Genomic DNA, 23,416 nt, shown 5'->3' on the forward strand with positions numbered 1-23,416 from the left:
TCTGTTTTCTGATACTTTTTTTAAATCTAGGGAATATTTGTGCTCGTTTTACAGCTGCTTTGCACAATTTATTGTGTGGTCGAAATTTTTCTTTTTTTGGAAACGGCCGAAAATTGGTGCGAGCGCGGATGTCATCCATATAATCAAATCAACATGGCCTAAAGCGAATAAAAAAAAAAGAACGACATAAAAGTAATATTGCCAATAGGATTTTACATTGATTATCTATGAGCGACCCCTAGCAGTCAATGAAATAAATGCTGCAGATTGAATACAGCTTGTGACAGTAGCTGCGCATTGATTGGTCAATCAATCTTAGCTAACCAATCAGCATATAACATTGCTTGATGTACAGTGATATCAATAGAATTATCTGAATGTCCACTTACGCGACCAATCAGTGTCAATATCACCTTCAGGCCGCACAGCACAGTTTTTATCCGCGGCAAAAAATAGTGCGAATGAAGTCTTCAACAAACGTACCTTATTGCTGAAAAATTACGACCATTTTGTAAACACTTTCGCGTTTACAGTTAAGTTGAAGCCAAATTTAATGTGTGGTGGTATGATAAGTTGGCCTTTGAGTGCGTATATCGTATTTGAGCGCGTATTTAGAGTGTCATAGGGTCTCATGGTAGCTGCACACCGATTGGTCAATTAATTTTAGTGGACCAATCAACATATAGCATTGTTTGATGTACAGTAATATCGATAGAAATTATCTGAATGTACATTCACACGACCAATCAGCGTTGATATCACATTCAGACCGCACAACACAGTTTTTATCCGCGATACAAATGAGTGCGACCGAAATCTTCAACCTATTCACCTTCTTGCTGTATGATTACCGCATTTGTGCACCATTTATAAACACCTTGGCGTGAAAGCCAACGAGGCTGGAATATTTCCTGCGTAGTGGTATAACTTCAGTCGGCTTTCACATCGAATAAGATTGTGGAGTTTGCCCAATCGACGTATTAATGCGCATGGCCCAGCCGACTGCTTGGTCAGTCTACCTACAGGTTGGTGGAAAATAGTAGAAATAGGCCAAATCAACATTTAACATGCCAGAGAAGTTAGCTGTCCAGGGAGTACAGTTTATGACTGTGGTTAGCAAGCGAAAAGATTGAGCCGGCGATTACTACGGAGGATGGCAAACAGGTTAACGAAACGTATCCTGCAGTGACAAAAATAATTAGAATCGCTAGGGGTCCTCGTTGACACGTACAGATTATTTGGATAACTGACATACCGCGACATTATTTAGTATGAGGTCCAGGTGGATTGAGGTTACAGGTGACTGCTGAGAGAGTGCGCGCGAACTTTGCCATAATATTTGTTTGTTGATGTTTGATCAGGCGACTCATGAATGGGATAATGTGGCTGCTAGTGACATTGCTGTGTCGACAGGAAAGCGCGCGGCAGGTAAATTATTAAATAGTCCAGGTACAGGGCTGGGTCAGCAGCGCCAGTAAACGTAAGCTGCGTGTCAACGTCACAGGCATCGTGTCTGAATTCAACTCAACAAAGCGAAAGAAAAAGAGCACAGGAGGTATGATTCTTTTCGCAGCGACTAATATTTACGTGGTAGAATATAGAGTGGGAGTTTTGCTTACTGTTTACCTCGTCCTTCGCCAACTGCAGGGCTTGAAATCCATTTCTTCTGCATACCTACACAGGTACAGGCAGTTTTAAATGTTTAAACTTGACCAGTGGAGGTATGCAGAAAAACTGCATCTAATGTGCACCACTCAAGATTTGCTTGGCACTTTACTACCTGAACGATCAATCATCAGTAAAAAAATACAATTCTATGCCCAACTCAATATTGGACTTGTGCAGGCTGTAACCCATTAGAAATACTTGCACAAGTCCAATTTTACCACAACATTAAACTACACATTGCAGATGGTATGCTACATATACAGTGCAAAGTTGTTGCTTCTTGCCATTTTTGTTAACGTTACACAAGTGCTAAATACTAGTAACTGATGGCTTGACTGTCATCATTTTCATCATAGTGTTTTTAACATGCAACAAGTTTTAAGCTGATTGTAGAAACCATTATATTTCTGTTTGGTCCTGTTTTCCAGAATGGCCAGTTGGACCATGTGGTTGATGACCGTGCTGGTCAGCTTGACCACCCTGGTGTTGGTCAGCTGGGTGCTGGACATCATCAAGCGCTGGAGGATGCCACCTGGACCCTTCTTCTGGCCAATCATCGGCAACCTCTTCTGTAAGCACCCAGAATTGTTTCTGTATCTGCACCTATGGACAAGTGTTAGGGACATGTACTTTACCATCCCTGTCCTTGGTGCTGAATAACACACACTTTCCCATTCCTGTCTCTGGTACTGAATAACACACACTTCACCATTCCTGTCCCTTGTACTCAATAACACACACTTAACCATTCCTGTCAGTGGTACTGAATAACACACACTTCACCATTCCTGTCAGTGGTACTGAATAACACACACTTCACCATTCCTGTCCCTGGTACTCAATAACACACACTTTACCATTCCTGTCAGTGGTACTGAATAACACACACTTCACCATTCCTGTCCCTGGTGCTGAATAACACACACTTCACCATTCCTGTCAGTGGTACTGAATAACACACACTTCACCATTCCTGTCCCTGGTGCTGAATAACACACACTTCACCATTCCTGTCAGTGGTACTGAATAACACACACTTCACCATTCCTGTCCCTGGTACTGAATAACACACACTTCACCATTCCTGTCAGTGGTACTGAATAACACACACTTCACCATTCCTGTCCCTGGTGCTGAATAACACACACTTCACCATTCCTGTCAGTGGTACTCAATAACACACACTTTACCATTCCTGTCAGTGGTACTGAATAACACACACTTCACCATTCCTGTCCCTGGTGCTGAATAACACACACTTCACCATTCCTGTCAGTGGTACTCAATAACACACTTTACCATTCCTGTCAGTGGTACTGAATAACACACACTTCACCATTCCTGTCCATGGTACTGAATAACACACACTTTACCATCCCTGTCCATTGTACTGAATAAGACACACTTCACCATTCCAGCCCCTGATGCTGAATAGCACACACTTGACCATTCCTGTCCCTGGTGCTGAATAACACACACTTAACACACCTTCTGTATCTGTGAGTGTATTATACCACAGAGGTTCAACCACAAATTGAAGTAATAGAAGTTTATCTTTGTTGGCAGATAAAGGTCTTAAGTTTTCATCAAGCAGAAAGAATAACCGACTCACTGGGTTGCTTTTTTTTACTTGTAGAGAGGAATCTGTAATTTTGAAATTCATGACTACAGTCCTTATGGTTGTGTGAAAACCCAGATGTATAAGGGGCTAAAAAGCAAAGGTCTGGAAGGCTGCCAACATGCGCTAACTATACTAACACGACAGTAACTACCCCAGGTATGGCCAAAGGACAGTAGGTTTTTAACTACTCACTCCGGGAAGAACCTCTACTCTTTTTTATAAGTGTGGTGGGTTCTTTAACATGCTCAATGTGTGGCTCTCCTCAAACACGGGAATGTCCAATTAGCAAGCCCTAAACAAAGCTAGGTATTCATTTTCACCTGAGTGAAGTGAGGAAATCAAATCAAATTTTTTGTCCGCATTTCTGTATTGATCATGACATTTCCGTTCTTTTGTGATACCCAGTGTTTGGAGGCCAGTTCTACCTGACGTTTATCGAGCTGGGTAAGAAGTACGGGGACGTGTTCAGCCTGAAGCTGGGCATGAGGGACGTGGTGGTGCTCAACAGTCTGGAGGTCATCAGGGAGGCTCTGGTGAAGAAAGGGGCAGACTTCGCAGGCAGGACCCAAACTGTGACAGGTACATGCCACTGTACTGTGACAAGATTCAGACTCATGATTTTAGTGACATTAATACCTTCTTCTGTCCCATTTCAGGTGACTTGATGTCAGAAGGTAGGAAGAACATTGCCCAGGGTGACTTCACCCCAACATGGAAGCTACAGAGGAAACTTTTCACTGGTGCTATTAGGTAAGACTGTTGGGCATGTCTGCTCTAGAAAATGAAAGTTCAACTGTTTTAGCAGATCCCAAACTGTAATATCTAACACAATGGGATTTGAGGTATTTTGCAGATTGCACCAGCCTCATCAGGGACCACCCAAAGTATCAGTATAGAATTAATGGCTTATTATTGAAGATGGAGGTCCCGTGTTTCAGGAGGTGCTTTGAGCATGTTCAAGGGCAGCAATGTGGCAACTCCTCCCTGAAGAAGTATACCCTGCTACTGGAGTAGCAAGGAAACTTGCGGACCTGTGTACCACAGGGTACTACAAGGGTCTGATCAAACATGTCAATCAGTTGTTGAAACCAGATCAAGAAACTGCAGTTCCTCTTTCCAGAGCTTACGCCACAGGGCATGCCTTAGAAGACCATGTCCAGGGAGCTCTGAATGACATCATTGCTGAGTTCTCCAGTCTGGAGGGGAAACCTGTGGATGTAGAAGGACACATTTTCAAACTGGTCTGCAATGTGTCCTGTTCAGCTAGCTTTGGTTACAGGTACAGTCAAATAGATTTTACCTGTATCGCTTATTCCTAATCATTCTCACATTGAGCATGCCAAATTTGTCAAATAGTATAGAAATGATGAAATGGCCAATGATTTGTATCTTTTTTCCAACATTAGAACAAGATTCTATCATATGACCGAATCATAGACTTTTAAAAAAACGCATTACACACAACAGAATGTATTATATCCTATTATCATGAAAGAACTGGACTGCACTTGCATTTAATCTTCTTGGATCACTGTGCCTTATGTGCTATCTCAGCAGTCCAAAATATCAAGAATAAAAATTTCTGTTCCTAATTTTAGCGTTCATATTCACAAGCAAAATCACAGTGATAAATGCAATCAAAAAACGGTGCTGAACCATTGGAGGATGTTACAAGCTTTTCTGTTGTTTCTTACATGAATGTCTTGGCAGGTATAAGATGGAAGACCCAGATTTTCAGAACTTGTTAAAGATCAGCCAAGACTTCCTGGAGATTGGTTCCCAGGGGATGCTGGCTGATATCTATCCATCTCTCAGCTTCATACCAACACCAAGTGAGTTTTTCATGTATTTTCCAATTTCATAATTCAATAATTTCAGTTATATTACAGTCAGAATAAATCTGTCCACATGTTAACTTGTCAGTTCCATCTTATTATCAGCTAACAGTATCATGCAAGGAACCGTCCAGGGAGGAGGAAAGAGGAAAACAAGAGAGAATGATAATAATGGACAGGGATGATACCACATTGAAAACAGAAAACCAAGAAGGGTGGAGAAAACTGGTTGTCAGATCAACTGTGGTGTCCCAACAGTCATATAGTTATGCTAAGAGATAGATGAAGTCAGCTGGTAAATGGGGTATGTGGCATGACTGGCTTGAAAGTTGGGGTTGTTGAATTCTGACGAACTTAAAGTGTTCTGTTCTCCTTCAGCCAAGACAACCCTCACTAAAATGTTTGGTACCTTCCTGGAGTACTTCAAGCGTCAACTGGACCAGCACTTGCAGACCTTTGATCCAGGTAACCTTAATGAGTCTACTGAAGTCTGTTTTTCTCTATTGGTTATAGTAGTGTTTAAGGCAGAAGGGAGAAGATTACGTTAAACATTTGGCACCTTGGACAGTCATGTAGAGCTGCAGAACTTGCTATTTCTTCAAGTCAGATGGCCATTGGTTTCAAAATATTCTTTTGCACTTTTTCACTTTGCTCCGCAGAGAACCTGCGTGACATCACAGATCACTTCATCAAGCTTCAGAAGGAGGCAGAGGAGGGAGGAGACAAGGACATCAGCTCTCTGACTGATACACACATCCGACAGACTGTTGTAGATATCCTTGCTGGTGAGTGGACTAGATCAGTTTAGCTTGACTTATCATCTGAGGCTTCTAGCAACTCTCTTCCCCTCACCCCACATACCACACACATCTTACACCTGTCAGGTCCCTAGAGCCTTCTCTCCCCTTAATTACTTAATTCTCTTTAGCCTTAGCTTTAATTGTAGTAATCTAATAGATGTGATAAGAGTGCATAGTATTCGATGAGAATGGTCTTTTATAATGATTGGAGGGATTTCTAGTGTCTAGCCTTTCTTTAATATATTTTACTATGTGTACCATGCAGGGAATGTCACATGTCATGTGTATTTGAATCTACTATAATTGAAGTCCATGCATTGAGGTCAATCCCGGTATGTGAGATGATAGCCTTGTGTACAGTACATTACGTCTTGAATTATTACAGGAGCTATTGACACACTGGTGCAAACCATGCGCTGGTCCCTCCTACTCCTGGCTGCACACCCTGAGGTACAGGAGAAGCTGGCAGCTGAACTGGACAGCATCGTGGAACAGCACAGGCAGCCTGCACTGTCGGACCGCACTGCCCTGCCATACATGGATGCTACAATCAACGAGATTCTGCGGTTTGGGATTGTGGCCCCGATAGCTGTTCCTCACACTACAACTGTGGACACTTCCCTGAGTAAGAGCTCTGTTTGTTGCTGTTGCTATCAATAAACACATAGGAGATACATTTTATCAAAATTGTCCAATCTGGTATTCATAGGGTTAGGTTGAATCTACTCATTTACAAAAGTCAAATCATGAAAGTGCTTTTAAGTTCAGTTAAAAAATTAAAATTGCATTAGAACACAGTTTAGTTTTTAGTTAGAACACTACTTAGTTTAGTCAGAAACAGGACATGGCAGTACTAAACTATCCTTTCTTTCCCACAGGGGGCTACAAGATCCCCAAAGGCACCTGGGTAATGCCCAACCTGTGGAACGTTGTGCGTAATCCCGTGATCTGGGGTGATCCTGAAGTGTTCCGCCCTGAACGCTTCCTGGATGACGATGGGAAAGTCTTACCTAAACCATCTGCACTCCTGCCTTTCAGGTAGGCAAGTAGAGGTTTATTTCAAATTTGCTCCAATATGACACTTATGCCATGTTGATTTGATTATATGGATGACATCCTCTAGAAACCCCAAAACTGATGCGAGCGAGTGAATAAAAAACAGTTTGGCCCCCAAAAAGTTGCCTTCACTATGAAATTTAAGTGGTCAGGAAAGCTGAACAATAGATCCTTTTTTTTTCACATCTTCTTCTATGACCTTGTAATTGCCATTCTATGACATTAGTAGACGTTTTACAATACTTTTTGGCATCCTATGGCATATCTTTGCTTACTAGTATTTTACAGTTGCTTTGTACAATTTACAGTATGGTTGAAAACTTTTTTTTATTTTTGGAAACGGCTGCAGTGCTGGTCGGCGAGCCTGTCCAGGTGAACCCATGGCCAGGGCTGACATGTTCCTCATGCTGGGGGGACTGGTGCAGAAGTTCAAGTTCAGCCTGCCGGAGGGGGAGGGGCCACCTGACCTCACCCCGGATCCCAAGGGTGCCGGCCTCTTCAGTCTGGCTTCTCCCTACAAGGTGGTGATGACCCGCAGGAAGTAAATAGATTCAGTGACCCAGGAAGTGAATGGTTTTAACACAGTAACCTTAATCTTCTGGATGTTGTAAAATGCTATCTGGCACACTGCTGTAACTTAATCAAATAGTCAGCAAAAGAGTATCAGCATTCAACAACTTTGTGAAATGTAAGGGAATTTACAACTTTGACACTACAGAGTATCAAAAATCATGCTTGACACTCCTAATCGTTGATGCTTTAAGAATCTCTTCTAAAGTGTCTTAACAAATTTTTAATACAACATATGAACATTTCATCAAGGAAAAGTCATAGAAGATATATAGGATTGGCTTAAAGTGTAAAGACAAGATGGCATTCAATACTCCTTAAGGTTTGGTTGTAAGAAGAAAGTTGAGATGGGAAATGCTGTTGTTTTTGGAACTTAGACTACATAGAATTACGTAGTTGTTTTAAAAAGCTATATTTAAGTGTAGTAAAGACAAGATGTGATGAGCTTTCTTATATTCTGTAACTAATATTGCCTTGGATCGGAATTAATTAGCATAAACTGTAAATATTGAATTATGAATAATTTATTTCTCGACCAGAGAAAGATTTTATATCTTATTTTTATCTTAATAGAAAGAGAGATGTTATATAGTAGTACGAAGTCAGTAAGGGAATTTGGTGTTATACTACATTGATTGCTTTATCATGGTCATTGTACATTTCTAAAAAAAGAACAAATAATAGTGTCTGTGGTATCATACAAAAAGCTTGTTTCATTTGTTCTGAAGTCATAGGAAGACGTGTGTAATACTATTATAATGGCTGCTTACAATTTTCTTTTGAACAGCCTGTTCAGCACCAAGGACAGTACCAAGTCAGAAATCATCATCATCTGCAGTGATACGTTGGTAAATTTCTTTGTTACATGTGTAGCTCTGATTTTGTTAGAATGTGTTAGGTAAGTTGTAGTGTTGATAGTAAGACTGTATGAGATTCAGGTATTACAATACAAAAGTTTATGAAGATAACTTGCTTTATTGCGTTATTACCCTACCAAATCCTGTTTTTACTCAAGGTTAAAGGTCTAAAAAGCCCAGCACAGGGAAAAATTGCCAGCAGGACGAGGTCCTTTTTCGAAATTTGAATTAGTGGAAACTCATCCCCTATCACACAACATCTATCATACAGATATGGAAACAATCCACAGTCGTAATATTTATATATGCATAAAATCTACTGGACGATTCTAAACTCCGTGTAAGATCAAGGCGGTAAGTTCAGTGTCTGAGAGCGCTGGATGAGGTCTTGACGGCTGGCGCACGCCTGGAAAATCGAAATAGTAGGTTTAGATAAAGATGGACAATGAGTATATACATGTAGGTTATCTTTATGACAGCGATTTCCAATAGCACCAAAACTTGCAATACAAACAATGAAACAATCTAGAAAAACCCGAAATGTCGTTTCTGTAGTTCTGATAGAAACGCCTTTGCATGACGAACAGAAGAAGGCATACACATATTAAAAGGATGATCTTCATCATACACAATTGGAACAGCCGATCGAGAGTATGTCCTAAAACGTTTATCACAAAAAGGTCCATCATAAATGAAAAGCTGAGGTTTTACCCCATATATTGCACGACGTAGTTCCAGGGGTCCAACTTTCTGATGCACCCTGGGAACGGCAGCAAATTTAAAGAGAACATAAAATTTTTGAGGACAAAAATAGTTGTTAATTCAATAAGCTGCGGGACTTTCGTACAGGTAATGATGAAATCGTCATATATAGTAATGTGGAAATATTTTAGATGGTACGTAGCGAGTATGTCACATAACTGAAATAAACATTGACGAATGCGCCTACATTCTCTGGTTATCTTACAAACGTAGACTACTGAAACGTAACGTTTAATCTCAGTAGCTAAAGCTAACAGTATCATGTCAACATAAGGCGGTAGAAATGCCAAGATGCAATGGCCAATGCTACTACAAGTATATCACCTTGGGGTCGGGTACCCAGATATCTATCAAATAAAACTACACATGTATAAGCAGTTATGATAGGGAAAGGCCAAAGTTGTCCAAAAACGGTAATGTTGTTAACATTTATCCTAAACCTAGTCGTTACGCACAGTAAGTGATATGTACATGAATGTAGGCGGCGCTTCCAAGGACAGCAGCGGCGTTACACCGGCCCCTCTCGACGCCCCTTACACCAACCCAACTCGCGTTTATAAAAGCCTAAAAGTCATTCTAAATGACTATGAAAACATCTAGACCTGTTTTCGGGTGTTCATTGGCTTTAAGACTGATGGCCTGTATAGTTTTACATTATTCCGTGTCGCGAGGACATACCCCACGAGAGCCCAACCTGCAGTACCGTTCCCGACCGCGACCACAAAAGTTGGAAAGGCAACCGCCAAATTGCAAAATTTCGGTCTTTTCGGGAATGGGGAAATCGTGAAAGGCTCGAAAAGGGGTTCAAGTTTTGAGGCCTGTATTGCTTTGTTTTTGAACAAGTGACCATCTGAAGTAATGTAAAGACAATATTTGAAACATTTCACAAATATAAACGTGGAATATCAGATAATAAATGACATATTTCCTTCGCATTTTGCCGATTGAAGTTGCCTAGTGTACATTCGATGAACGTATTCACTCTCTGGTGGGCTATCTCATCCGAATTTCAATCCTAATTTGTGAAATAATAAGTTGTGAGCTAATATTACAGTGATATTGTCTGTTTTATACAATAAATCCAATTTTTCTTCGAAAATGCTGCAAGTTGCGTAGATTTCCGAACTGTGCAATATAACCTTAGACGTCTGGGGGAGTTGTTTTAATGGCTGAATTTTTGTCAGTGTCTACATTATCTAGGACTTATCATTTCTACAACACTGGACAAAAACACCTTAACCGTCTCGACTGACTGTCCCGACTGACTGAATTATACTGTGAATACAGGGAAGCACAAACCTGTTTGAATAGTCCTTTTTCTAAAATTGAAAAAGCGATAACTCGCCCCCGTTTTCTAGTGTTTGTTCCGAAAAGACTCGCATATTGCTAACGAAGCATCTCTCATTCCCAGATTTGCTCATTTTTCGATTTGTGAAACTAAATGGGTGATTATGAGGTTTAAGGCCCCCTTCTTTCATGTGCGTATACTTTAACCTGAGGCATGTCCTGACCACCTAGCGACCAGGGTTTCATCACAGGTGAATCAATAAGTTCTGTAGTCGGCCGATCTGAGGCATGGGGTACCTTCGAGGCTTGAAGAAGGCGGTATAGTATACGTGTATGTACGTACGGCCTATTTTCGCTCTATTCTGGTTTCATTTATCTCTGATGATACCTTTCATAATTACCAAATATTTCCATAAATCGTTCACCTGGGGCAAATGCACACTTTACTGTAGCAGGCCTTTGAATCAAGTGTCGACATTTAGCAAGACTCCAGTAAAAGTAACTGTGGTCTACAAATGTCAACTCCATACATTATTTAATTGCCATAACATTGAATTAAAAGGCACCAATATCTGGGATTAGGCAGCAAGAGTTTATTATGTTTGCAAATTGTAGCACCCAATTAATTTCACGTCAATTATGACATTCTGTACTGTCTACATCTAACATTGTTCATTTACTATACATACACTTTATGTAACTTTCTATGTAACGTTATATGATCTAGTACTGCACAACAAGTTTTATTGCGGCCTATTCATACAGATATGAAAACAGTCCACAGTCGTAATATATGCATAAACTCTACTAGACGATTCTAAACTCCGTGTAAGATCAAGGCGGTAAGTTCAGTGTCTGAGAACGTTGGAGGAGGTCTTGACGGCTGGCACACGCCTGAAAAATGAAAGAAAGTTTAGATAAAGATGGAAAAGGAGGTTATAGGTCATCTGTATGACAGCGATTTCCAACAACACCAACACTTGTAATACAAACAACAATATAATCAAGAAAAGGTCATCAACCAAATATCGCTTTCCTCTAGTTATTTGATAGAAACACCTTTGTATGACGAACATATTAAAGAATGTACACACACATCAAAAGGGTTATCTTAATCAAATACAACTGGAATAGCCGGTATTATATCCTGAAACGTTTATAAGAGTCCATCATAAATGAAAAGCTCAGTTCTTACCCCATATATTGCATGACGTAGTTCCAGGGGTCACGTGATGCCAGTTCGTGCCGGTCCCGCAATGGAGGAGGATTCCCAGCTTTCTGATGCACCCTGGGAACGGCAGCAAAAGTGAACATTATATTTTTGAGAAGAAAAACAGTTGTTAATTCATTAAGAAGCGGAACTTTCGTACTGGTAATGATGGAATCATCATCATATAGATATTTGCAAAGATTTTAGATGATACGAAGCGGAAAATGTACATGTAAAATGAGTGAGATGTTGACGGATACATCTGACATTCTCTGATTATCTTACGCACGTAGGTAACAGAGACTTAACGTTTAATCCCAGCAGATAAATCTAACAATATCATGTCAGCATAAAGTTGTTAGGCATACGGTAATGGGTAGGAATGTCACGATGCACTACTACTAGCAGTACATCACCTTGTGGTCTTATACCCAGATATTTATCAGATAAAACCATGCGCAGTTAGGAAAAGGCCAAAGGCAAAGTTGTAAAAAGAGGTAATGTTGTCCACATGTACCCAAACCTACTTATAACGCACGAGAAGTGATATGTACATGAATGTAGGTGGCGCTGCAAATGACAGCAGCGGCGTTACGCCGTCGCCTCGCACCGCCCCTAAAACCAACCCAATCCGCGTTTTTAAAAGCCTTAAAGTCATTCAAAATGACAATGAAAACATCTAGACCTGTTTGCGAGCGTTTATTCGCTTTAAGACTGATGGCCTGTATAGTTTTACATCATTGCATGCCGGGAGGACATACCCCACTAGAGCCCAAGCTGCAGTACCGATCCCGGCCGCGACCACAAAAGTTGGAATGGCGACCGCCAAATTGCCAAATTTCGGTCTTTTAGGGAATGGGGAAATCGTGAAAGGCTCGAAAGGGGGTTAAAGTTTTGGAGTCTGTTTCACTTTGTTTTCGAAAAGATGACCATCTGAAATTATTTAATAACGACATTTGAAATATTTCGCAAATATAAGCATGGAATATTTGATCATAAGTGACATATATCCTTCGCATTTTACCAAAAGATGTGGTCGAGTGTACATTCACTGTAAGTTTTCACTTTTTAAAGGGCTACCACGTCCAAATTTCAATCCTACTTTGTGAAACAAGAAGGCGTTGAGCTAATGTAACAGTGATATTGTCTGTTTATACACAATAAATCCAAATTTCCTTTCAAAATGCTGTAAGGTGTGTGGATTCCCTAACTGTGCAATATAACCTCAGACGTCTGGGGGAGCTGCTTGGTGGGCTGACTTTTTGACATGGTCTAAACAATGGTCTAAATCATCTTATTCTTTCTACACTACTGACAAAAACTCCTTACCCGTCCCGACTGGGTCTCGAGTTCACCCTTTGCCCCGGGTCACAAACGTCATGTTGCCCGAGGGCGTGTTTGCTGTGTGCCCTCGGGCTCTGCTCGGACTGTGTCCTGAGGTCCCCACTCCGCTGTTTGGTCGGTTCGTACATGTTGGAGTACGAGCTCTTCCATCGGCGGGGAGGACTCGCAGTAGGGGAAGTGCTGATCTAGAAACAAAAATGTAATTGTTATCGTCTGCTTTTAAGACGAAAAGGTTAGATATTTCTCTTATTAAACCCTACTTCACAATTTAGATCCTTTTCTAAAATCAAGCAAGAAAATCATCAGTCTAGGAAATCAAGCATGACAATCCTCTAGGAATTCACTTAAAACATTGAACCGTCCCTCAAACTACATTAATATTAGCCGAAAGGATGAGTAAAAGTTAATCTTATATACTGAAACGTTACGGCTCCAGATGTCTTACTTGGGGGATGACTGCGGTTAGCTGAGGAATGAATTCACTCTACTATAAACTACATTGAAACAGCAAATACTCAATTACTTTCAATTGCACAATTACAAGTTTATAATTAAAACATTGACACTGTAAGTGACGTATACCCACCTCCGCTTGTGTGGCAGGATTACCCAGCCTCCTTTGCACGATGTCCCGCGCTCTCTGCAGTGGCGTTTTCAAATGGTGAGGGCGAAATGCCGGAGGTCCGTTCGTATTCTGTAGAAACAAGATATATCTCATCGAGTTAGATATGAGACAATCACTACGGCATTGACAGAGACAAAGTTGGAATCAACATACGCTTTAAAAAGTCTTGCAACGTGAACTTGTTAGCAATATAACGTTATGACATGATCAATTTATCTATAAACGTACATAAATAGAACTAATTACCTCCATGAAATGTCATGGAATGGAGGTTACATTTTCTGTTATGTGTCTCTGTCTGTGTAGATGATTACTCAAGAACGGCTGGATGGATTGGTTTCATACTTGTTGTGTTGGTGGGGTGTGATGAAAGCTCGAATCGATGAGATTTTGGGAGCCGTATCTGTCGTTATAATCGATGTAATAATATCAGAAATCACCCCTATATCTGCGAAATATTGGAACAGGCATGTCCCGGTGACGTATGTAGGTCAGGTAATTAATCACCCGTGGGCCATGTAGCCAGCAGCTAACAGTTGCTCAAGAACGGCTGGATGGATTGGTTTCATACTTGTTGTGTTGGTGGGGTGTGATGAAAGCTCGATCTGTCGTTATAATCGATGTAATAATATCAGAAATCACCCCTATATCTGCGATATATTGGAACAGGCATCGTGCTTTAAGTGTTTGTTAATGGGCTTAGCTCCAAGCAGATAGTGAGGTGATTTGTATGACAGCTGTTTGGGGAACCCCGAGTTTTTTTAAATATGATAATTAGTTTTATTTATGTCTGCTTAGCATATCATGGAGATGTGAAGCGTAAGTATAATTGAAGAAGTTGAGGTACATTTGACGGTAATGCTTAACAGGTATGGATGTCTCACATACTGTACTGCTGATTTGAGTGACATGGTGATTAAAATGCCATTAGGTCCTCTCATCTTAGATGGGTTGGGTGTCAGAAGTTTTATGGGCGATACAGATGTTCTGATTTCGTTACGATAAGGGACAGTTGTTAGTTGTCTCTTTCGTAGCCAATGGTACTTGTTTTTTAGCAGACGGGGTTGGCGTCAAGTATTCATCTTACAGTTGGTGTAGGGCTATCAGAGGAAAGTGTGCATCTCGTTTTTGTACCGTGTGAACAGCTGATGTTATGACATATTGTTGGAAAATCAAATCACCATCTGACTAAAGTTGGCCACATCCCTTCTTCTTTCTGAGTTTCCCAACTTCCTCCCACCACACCGCTCTGAGGCACATAGTCGAACCTCAATAATGCTGACAACCTTAGACAGTTTAAATGCCAAACATCAAGCTTAAGGAACACCACGCTACCATATGCCGTCGACCTCTTAAACGCACATTACACAATTAAGTGTCACATTTTAATAATTACTAATCAGATGGACATCCTCTGTGTCATTAAATAAATACACCACTACTTTCCCATAACATTTATAACCATTACTCTCAAATACAACCGACTATAAACATACATACCATCCACAAAAAAGCAATAAATATTTCATGGAGGTATGAGGTCCCCGAACTCTAGTCTGATAGTCCTATTGTTGAAACATTTTAAAGAAATGTGTTGATAAGAACTATGTCCGAACTTATCTTAAGATCTTTTAAGAATTTTCTGTAACGCATTCCAAAGGGTGAGCATCTAAACACTAACCTGATCTCTTAATTTCTCGAGGTCTATCCCGTCTTTGACTATAATGACGTCACCCTGGTACATAGGAGGTGTGCTCCAGCCGGTCAGGTCGTCCTCCCGCCAACCCTGTTGTAGAGAAATCTTTGTTGGAGTTCCGGACACATCCGGGGCCTTTAGTTTCCTTCCCGGCAGGCCTCGCTGTACAGATATCCCATCAGGCAACACGTCTCTGATTGGGTAGTTGCTGGGACTTACGGCTCCATCCCCAAACTTAGAATCTCTCCCTCCATCCTTAGAAGTCTCCTCAGCATCTTCTGCTGTACTTAAACTTGGCGCACTTCTTGATGTCCGAGAGTCTTTCAAATGTTGAAGATTAGAGACATTTTCGCGGGCGCTGTTGTGAGGTCTGGGCTTGAATGTGGCTCTCTTATTTCTGCTGTACCTGGCAAAAATGTCCGTCGGCAAGTCTTGGTCATCATCATTACTCACGCTCTCTGCAAAGCTCCGAGCCCACGAAGTGAAGAACTTGGCGATGCCGTCACTCGGGAATGTCATTAGGGTAGGGCTCGGGGAGGGGTTGACAGGCGGGAGCTCGGGGCCCGGGGACCGCTTGGAAGTCCCGCTTTCCTCGGAACTGGACCCCGTGGTTGTCACGGCATCGGACCGGGAACTCAACGACTTTGAGCCGTCTGATGATTCTATCGTCCGCAGTGTTGAGAACGACGATCCTGACCCCTCTGTTTGCTCCGTTGTAGACGAGGAGAAAGAAATGCCAGATTCGGGCCTCTGTTTTGGATCCTTTGCCTTCGTGTAGGTGAATCTTACAGAGGGAAGCGACACTTTTTCCACAGGCGACTTTGAAGCTTTGGTTTCCTGAGTGGACGTCTTCCCATTTTGAATCTTCAAGGCTTCTATTGCTGCCTGCTCATCGTTTACATTTTCGGCAAGATGACCGTTGGGTTCTCTAGAAACATGACCACTGTCATGATTTCTGCTTGATGATATGCTCAACAGTTTGGAAAATGTGGCAGAATTGATAGATTTTGAGCCTCTTAACTCATCTAGATGTTCGTTTCTTGTCGACCCATTTTGGGTTTGCCTGAAATGTGAATTTTCGTTCTTTGCTGATAACTTAATAGTTTGAGTGTTCTGACGGTCAGACTTTTGCGCTACGAGCTCCTTCTCTATTGCACGTTTCTGGATTGTGAAGTCATCTCTATGCCCTGCGTCATGGTTAGTAACAAGTTGTGTGTCCTCCTTCAGTTCCTCCGCGAGCGTTACTATGGAGAACTCCCCGGGACTCTGCAGACCCGAACATCTCGTCTCTGTCCTGCACAGGTACTTGGAAGGGATCTTCTCATTTCTCCGGCTGTTATCTGGAAGGTGGAACGATGAGTAAGTTAGATACAGACAGGTCATTTTCATATCCTTGTTTTTTCCATCAATTGTACTTGTACGCATTTGCTGTCTTATATGCAAACCTATGGTCTAGTGAAAAACATGAGATATAGGGGAGCTATGTCATAGTTCACTTGTAAGAGAATTCGTATGTTTGTTCTCCACGGAAAAAAAAATGACTATGATTTGAGGAAGTAATCTGATACGTTTGTGCTGACCGTTATCACACGTGAAAGGAGATATAACGGTTTTCGACAGGAATACTTTTCTGAGTAAGAAATAGGTACCTCTTTGGAATACAATTTCATTGATCATCTGATAATAAGAGGTTTATGAAACATCGTGAGCAAAAATAAAATATCATGGAAATGTGACTTTTGGTTGCGTTGCTTCATGTTGATATTGTACACCTATAAACGACAGTCAACAAGTTCAGAACTTCAGAGAAAGGAGAAGGAGCCTTCATCCTGGTAAGGGAACGCTTCCGTGGTAAATTGTTTACGATTAATGGCAAAGGCTGATATCAAGGGCCTATATGACATATCTGACACAAGAGAGATACACGGTAATGACTATTTCTATATTCCCGACGACGTATGTGGGTGATGGAAGTTATTGACAAGCCCTTCTATCCTGACCAATAAAAACCGTTCTCCTATATCAGTATTTGTAACGAGAAGGTCCGGACAACACCAATTAGCGTAATTGGTTCTCACTGACCGGTTCCTCTACTCACACTGACGACTTGTAGTGCCGATTAAAAACTCCTTAACCCCCCTCGCTACCCCCAGCTTTGTCACAAACACAATGGCGGGGCGTTCCTGGCGTATTTCTCTCGCAAACCAGCGTGACAAGGCCTGTTTCATCGGATCAAGGTCACTTGGAACTAGAGAAATGAGTCCCGTTACCGCCATGTTTACTTGTCTAGGGTATGGCTTTAGATTTACCCACGTTGTTTTACTATGTAATACCCATATCTGTATCTTTATTGCAAGAATAAGGATCTACACAGGGATAGCCATGAGGGACTCGCGTTGCAGAGTTTCTTAAAAGAGAGGCAAGAGTTGGGAAAACTTTCACCCGATCCAAGGCGGACTGTTTGTACCAAACAACAAAATGTGTTGGTTGAAAGGAAAACATGGTGAATAGAAAATGACGACAAGCGAACCGTACACAAACATGGCAGGTTCCCTTACAGCGAGCACGCACAGGTACAACTGTATGTCCCACCTTGTTTTGCCAGTGATTTTAGACTGTGGTGTGAGTAGTCACAAAAGAGTGATTAGCGGAAACGTCTTTCTAAAGCATAAAAAAGAACTGTGGAGTAGTTGAAATGCCCAACAAGAAGGGAAATTGTTTCCCACCTTACTAAGAGAGGTGAATTTGTCAACGACATAAATACTACACATAATACAGAATATATGATATCTACAGTTCCTCGAAAAGATTAAAGATGTGTTAGTGATATATACTGTATCCCGAATTCAATGTAATGTTATATGAGTAACATTGTTTACATTTTTGAATAACAGCACTGTTTTCTTTTTAGGTTTTACAAATAAGTCAAAACAACGTAATGAAGTGTTTTGTTTGTCTGAAAACTAACGGGTGTTTATGGTACAAGCACTGATGAAAATGTCACTCTTCCGTATGTCAATTTTTCATTACGTTACCGGAACAAAGCGTTTACCCACTCTTTAACCGCACTTTTGGCAAAGAGATGATTTTTCTGTGTCTCTGGGTCTCACAATTTCATTCTAGCTAACCAGTGAATATGGTGAAGGGGGCTTGAGAAACACCCTATGAAACAGCACGGGTGGTATTATTCAATCAACTACCCGTAGTTCCTCTTGAACCCAAATGACGTAATATCGTTTCGGGTTACAGAGAGTTATTCCATATTTCGAATTTGCAGACTAGCCTTGAATTAGTTATTGTGGTCAGAGAAAAGATTAAGAAAACACAATAGCGCCTGTGATCACACGGTACGGAATATTTATAGCGTCGTCATAGCAACATTATCAAGAAATTTCTTGGTATTTCTTTCCCACACAGTACATTGATTGTATCTAACAGGTGTTCTAAACAGATGCCAGTTGTTTGAGTAAAAGACCATTGTCAATTCTACCTTAGGCCACTACACTACGTCTACGTCATTAGTCCGCCAAACATATCATCCAGATGTGCTATTGTCTTTGTTCAAGGTTACAGAAATATGAAGGACTAAGGTACGTCATCGATGCCTTCCATTCAAATTAACAGGTGGTGCCTCATTAGCATAACGGATTTTACTTACTCGGTCTGTTCTGTGAGGTTTGTTTCGCCCATACGTCTAAACCTGGAAGATAAAGGAAACAGTTATCTATAGATAGAATCATAAGCTTTAAGTCTAACATGTAATAGTATCTTTAAAACAAACGAAAACAAACGGAATTGGCGTGGATTTGTTTCTAAAACCAGTTAAGTATCGTAGGCTTTCATAGCCTTTAAGTCTAACATGTAATAGTATCTTTAAAACAAACGAAAATCACAAACTGCTGTTCTATCAGGACATGGCGTGGATTTGTTTCTAAAGCCAGTAAAGCCTGTACACACTCAAGACAAAAAATTACAAATAAGCAGGTATGTGTTGTCCCGGGACCCCCAAAACATTTGTACAAATACCTACCTAATTGGCAGTATAGGGTAATTACTTGGTAAGACCCATGATTAAAAAATGTTACAGATAAAGTTGGAAGTCTCTTGGTGCATTGTTAACAGGAAAGGTATGTCACCAATGGGATTAAAACTTTTCAATAGGGGCAGTTTATCATCAGTAAGAACAGGTTTATAAGACAGGATACAGTAGAATGTGCCCAATTGTTCGTGAAGTGTATACACGCACGACCCTACTGGACTCTGAGATTGGGGATTATGGACGGATTTGTAACCGTTATGTGACGTAGTTACTAAGTAGTTGCATGATTGACTACACATCACCGTGTACAAACATGTATGCACAGCACAAAAAAAACAATGAGGAAAAAACACGACGCTGTGCTAAATTCTTACCAGCTCTTATTGAAAATGAATATTTTGACCTCGTACATAGAGAGCAAACAGACATATCTGAAAATTAACTTCGATGCCATTGAAAACGGTCAATTTGAAAAATGATTTTGTTTGAGAACAATAAAGATATTTTACACAATTTCTAGTTTGTACGTACATCGAAAATCGGGTTCCGTCAGGGCCACATGTATGTGTCATGGTAATAGATCAGCAGTGAAATAAAACCATTACAAGTAAGTGGAGTGGTAAAATTACACCATATTTCTCAGACAATTACACTCCATAGTTACATATCTGTCGACGGTACAACTTTATTTTGGCAAGAACCAAACACGGGAATCAGAGCGTATCTTAAGGTGCGCATCTGCGTATGCTTGAGGAAAGGTGACGACGGGCAAGTAAGGTGTAACTTGGTGCAATGCTTTGTTATATGGCAGCCTAGAATATGCATATAATCTCTGCTGGTGTCCGCCAATATAGATTCATTCAACGACAATTCAAGGTTCAGACAAAGCCATGTTCAAGTACAACAGGCGTGCCATGAACACGACTTTGCACCTTCCCATGACAACAAACGGCATACTTGTTCTGTGACAACTATGGCGAGTCTTTTGTTCTCTCTTGGAGGGAAGTATCCATGTTGTTTTGCCGACCACGGCACCATTGTAGCGTTTGTTTGTGATTTGCCATATTCTGTAACCGTTTAAGCTCCCCCTTTTGTTCTGATGAACGTGAACAAGCCCAGAGCAAAATTGTTTCAACATTTTTTACTACACGGGTTTGTTTTGGGCAGCTAGTTCCTGTAGGTGTTTTTCTCGCTGGACGACGGTCTGTCTTTGTGTTCAGGACTTGTTTTGTGCCGTTTCTCTTGTCTCACGCTGACAACTCTACTGGAGTGTCCTCAGAAGGCCTTTCTTCTGTGGGTATCTAAGGCGGTGGACTCTGGTTTTCTGTTGCAAAACTAACAGCGTGTGTGTGTAATGTCAACAATAACACCTCACTCTAGGTGGCAGGGAATCGATGCCAGTATAGCCACACCATAACACCACAGTTAAGGCTGGAATTAGGTCAGTTTTGGGGTGGAGTTTTCAGTCGTGTTCTTAGGAAAGAGTTGCATTTAACTATAAAATGTGTATTGTAATGTGTATGAAATTGTAGGGTTAGGCATACTTCGTTACCACGCCTATATAATATTTATGTAACTGAAAACTTACTCAGGTCGTCAAAGTCTGTACTGACGTCCCATCCCGAGAATTTCTCAAACGGCTGAGAAGCCCTGAAAATAAAGCAATGAATAAAGCAATTACAACACCACTAGGGCATGATTAACGCTTGTGAATGAATTATTATACTCATTATGGTTTGCTTCGTTCCATGAGTAAACAAGGAAGCCACATTCTTGAGTGTGCTTAGCAAACAAGTACAAACGTATTGGTGCGACGTGTACCGAAGCACATTCTTTACAGGGCCTTCTACAATGGTACGATTCATGTCTACCTGTACCGTTGAAAATCACATACTTGGGTTCAATGTCAAAGTCGCTTTCATGTACTGTAACTAGGGACAATAACACTAATCTTTTAACGAGAAATGAATGGATCGAGGGACTTGGGGACTCAAATCAGCGTGGAATCTAGTACAATACCCCATCAAAGGGATCTTGCTGGGATCTGCCTAATAACTGCTTAATTAGTCCATTAAGCCTTGATAAATATGTTTTTCTCCGACAGCCATTGAGACACATTAGAAGGGTATTTGACAAACTGTTCTGAGGGCAGGCCGGTTTTCTGTCAGACCGACATTGATCATACATTCGTCATGTCCGTTTTACCCAGGTGTTAACCAAGGCGCAAACTTTGTTATAATTGTAGTCATAACAGAGTCTTGCCAACCCCCCTTATTTGCTGTGGGCGCCACTCCAGGCTATGGCACGGTTGGGTAAATAAAGAGGGGAAAACTTTGGCCTGTATTGTCCCACCAGTTCTTAGTAAAGCTTCTTGAGGCCACGACAAGCTTCTTAAGGACTTGGAGACCTTTCTTGTTGTGATTTGAGCCTTATGAAGTTAAACCTCCGAGTTTTATTGGGCTTGCAATGTTTTCTTAAAGTCGTTTTAACGACTTTAAGACAACTAATGGGCTTAGATTTGACTTTTGACTTGCTGTTTTGATTTTCCACATATTTTAGCTGTGACTAACGCGAGAGTGCAGCAAAACATTTAGCGTTACTGTGTTGTGATTTTTTTCAGTCCTGGTTACATTTAGGAGAACGAACGTTGAAACTTGGCAACGTTGAGGCCTTCATATTTGTTCAATCAGTGGTCTCATTATATACTCAACATTGAAAATCATTTATTAATGATTATCTAAAGGGCAACGATTATCAGAAAACCTAGTTTTATTATCCCTTGTCTAGGCATGTTTCTTATCAAATACAACCTTAGCTAATAGATATGTCTAATATGAAGAGAACACATGTACAGGAAATTCATGTCACTGAAAACAGCATGAAGAAACGCTGCCTGACATGAATAGACTATACGTCGTAACTTTTCGCTTCGGTAACATTCAACACTAAAGCTGTGTACGGTAGCAGAGGTCAAGTGATAACCGTCTTAGAGATTCAAATATGCAACGATGGCTCATATACCTTACAGCATTCAATCACTAGTATTGTGGTGAAATACATGTATAAACCTCGAAAGATAGTTAAAGCTCAAAATTGGACGAAAACACAAAACTTTCGTGTCGGTAATGGAATCTCTGTGGATTACGAAAGTCAACAAAGATCACTTCCTACTCACATTTATTGACCTATTTAGAACATAATGACCAGACCGAAGTGGTAGTTGATGGAACAATGACTACTTATGGTTATTATGATATAAAACATATCACCTATTACACAAATCACCTGTAGGGTCGCCCAGCCGTGCAACTTTCCCCAGGCCTGTATCGTGTAAATACCTGGCCGACAGGTGGAACGACTTACCTGTGCTTCGCCCTCTCAGACGCCTTCTTCCCTGCTGTTGGTTTGTCCTCTTGCCTGGCGGTACCGAACCTGGCCATTGATACACCGTTGTGACCCGGACACAGGGGAGTCAGTGCCGGCTACCTCCACACCTCGCTGCCATAGCCCGTCCTTCCACCTGTATGTGCCCGCCGCAAAACTCACAAATGCCGTCACTCCGAACCCGCACACGTATCAAAGGACCTACACATTACGCACCTACGCGAACAGTCCACCCCTTATACACGTATGAATCAGTAATTTCCTCATATTGTTCAGGCGTCCTGTGTACCTGTACTGTAGCCTGTCCCCATACTTGTCCAGGTCTGACATTCAAATGAGGGTGATGGACGTTTCCCATTGACGAGTCGCCGATCAGAGGCGGCCCCGTGACCCCCCGTGTGTCCCCGCTGTCAGGGGATACGGCAAATATTGGTTACGGGCGGCTGGTGTCGGGGTACACACCGCCCGGCTACTTTACCTGGCCGTAATGGACTAAACCCAATGAAGTGTCTCTCAGTCTTTTGTCTCTTTCGGTACATTGTATTCATGCCCTGGTACAGAGATAAGTGGTGACGTCCCTATTTAGTGTTTTTTAGATGCTTTGAAATTTGATAGAAACAATGCGACGTTTCAAATATAATCATAAAGGAAGAATTTTCACG

The 23,416-nt window shown here is 41.2% G+C and overlaps 2 protein-coding genes across 4 annotated transcripts; one reads left to right on the forward strand and one right to left on the reverse strand.

Moving 5' to 3' along the window:
• The first annotated feature begins 1,112 nt into the window (after positions 1-1,112).
• On the forward strand, positions 1,113-8,504 carry LOC118432253 (cytochrome P450 1A1-like). 2 transcript variants are annotated; one of them, XM_035843784.1, is made up of 11 exons: positions 1,113-1,428; positions 2,097-2,239; positions 3,695-3,868; positions 3,946-4,039; positions 4,410-4,568; positions 5,000-5,121; positions 5,503-5,589; positions 5,784-5,909; positions 6,310-6,549; positions 6,803-6,962; positions 7,330-8,504. In XM_035843784.1, exons 2-11 carry the CDS (start codon positions 2,098-2,100, stop codon positions 7,523-7,525), a joined length of 1,500 nt encoding a protein of 499 aa, XP_035699677.1. In that variant the 5' UTR covers positions 1,113-1,428; position 2,097; the 3' UTR covers positions 7,526-8,504. The 2 variants fall into 2 exon arrangements, with proteins under 2 accessions (XP_035699677.1, XP_035699676.1); XM_035843783.1 differs by having other exon boundaries at positions 1,114-1,555.
• On the reverse strand, positions 8,217-23,212 carry LOC118432252. Of its 2 annotated transcripts, none has more exons than XM_035843782.1 (8): positions 22,734-23,212; positions 20,959-21,020; positions 18,990-19,031; positions 15,317-16,671; positions 13,597-13,704; positions 12,996-13,195; positions 11,652-11,744; positions 8,217-8,813 (listed from the first exon to the last, which is right to left on the reverse strand). In XM_035843782.1, exons 1-8 carry the CDS (start codon positions 22,808-22,810, stop codon positions 8,768-8,770), a joined length of 1,983 nt encoding a protein of 660 aa, XP_035699675.1. In that variant the 5' UTR covers positions 22,811-23,212; the 3' UTR covers positions 8,217-8,767. The 2 variants fall into 2 exon arrangements, with proteins under 2 accessions (XP_035699675.1, XP_035699674.1); XM_035843781.1 differs by lacking the exon at positions 8,217-8,813 and adding an exon at positions 11,033-11,350 and having other exon boundaries at positions 22,734-23,210.
• Between the last annotated feature and the right edge of the window lie 204 nt (positions 23,213-23,416).

The sequence above is a fragment of the Branchiostoma floridae genome, chromosome 15 (genome assembly GCF_000003815.2).
Source record: "Branchiostoma floridae strain S238N-H82 chromosome 15, Bfl_VNyyK, whole genome shotgun sequence".
NCBI classification, from domain to species: domain Eukaryota; kingdom Metazoa; phylum Chordata; class Leptocardii; order Amphioxiformes; family Branchiostomatidae; genus Branchiostoma; species Branchiostoma floridae.

What these genes read in the sequence shown, in the direction of transcription:
- LOC118432253 (XM_035843784.1), top strand. Translation starts at nt 2,098, where the DNA reads ATGGCCAGTTGGACCATGTGGTTGATGACCGTGCTGGTCAGCTTGACC. An exon ending in TCAGCTAGCTTTGGTTACAG is followed by an intron (nt 4,569 to 4,999) that starts GTACAGTCAAAT and finishes ATGTCTTGGCAG; the next exon opens with GTATAAGATGGAAGACCCAG. An exon ending in CAGCTTCATACCAACACCAA is followed by an intron (nt 5,122 to 5,502) that starts GTGAGTTTTTCA and finishes GTTCTCCTTCAG; the next exon opens with CCAAGACAACCCTCACTAAA.
- LOC118432252 (XM_035843782.1), bottom strand. Translation starts at nt 22,810, where the DNA reads ATGGCCAGGTTCGGTACCGCCAGGCAAGAGGACAAACCAACAGCAGGG. An exon ending in TCGAGAAATTAAGAGATCAG is followed by an intron (nt 13,705 to 15,316) that starts GTTAGTGTTTAG and finishes TTGTTTCTACAG; the next exon opens with AATACGAACGGACCTCCGGC. An exon ending in ATCCTGCCACACAAGCGGAG is followed by an intron (nt 13,196 to 13,596) that starts GTGGGTATACGT and finishes TTTTGTTTCTAG; the next exon opens with ATCAGCACTTCCCCTACTGC.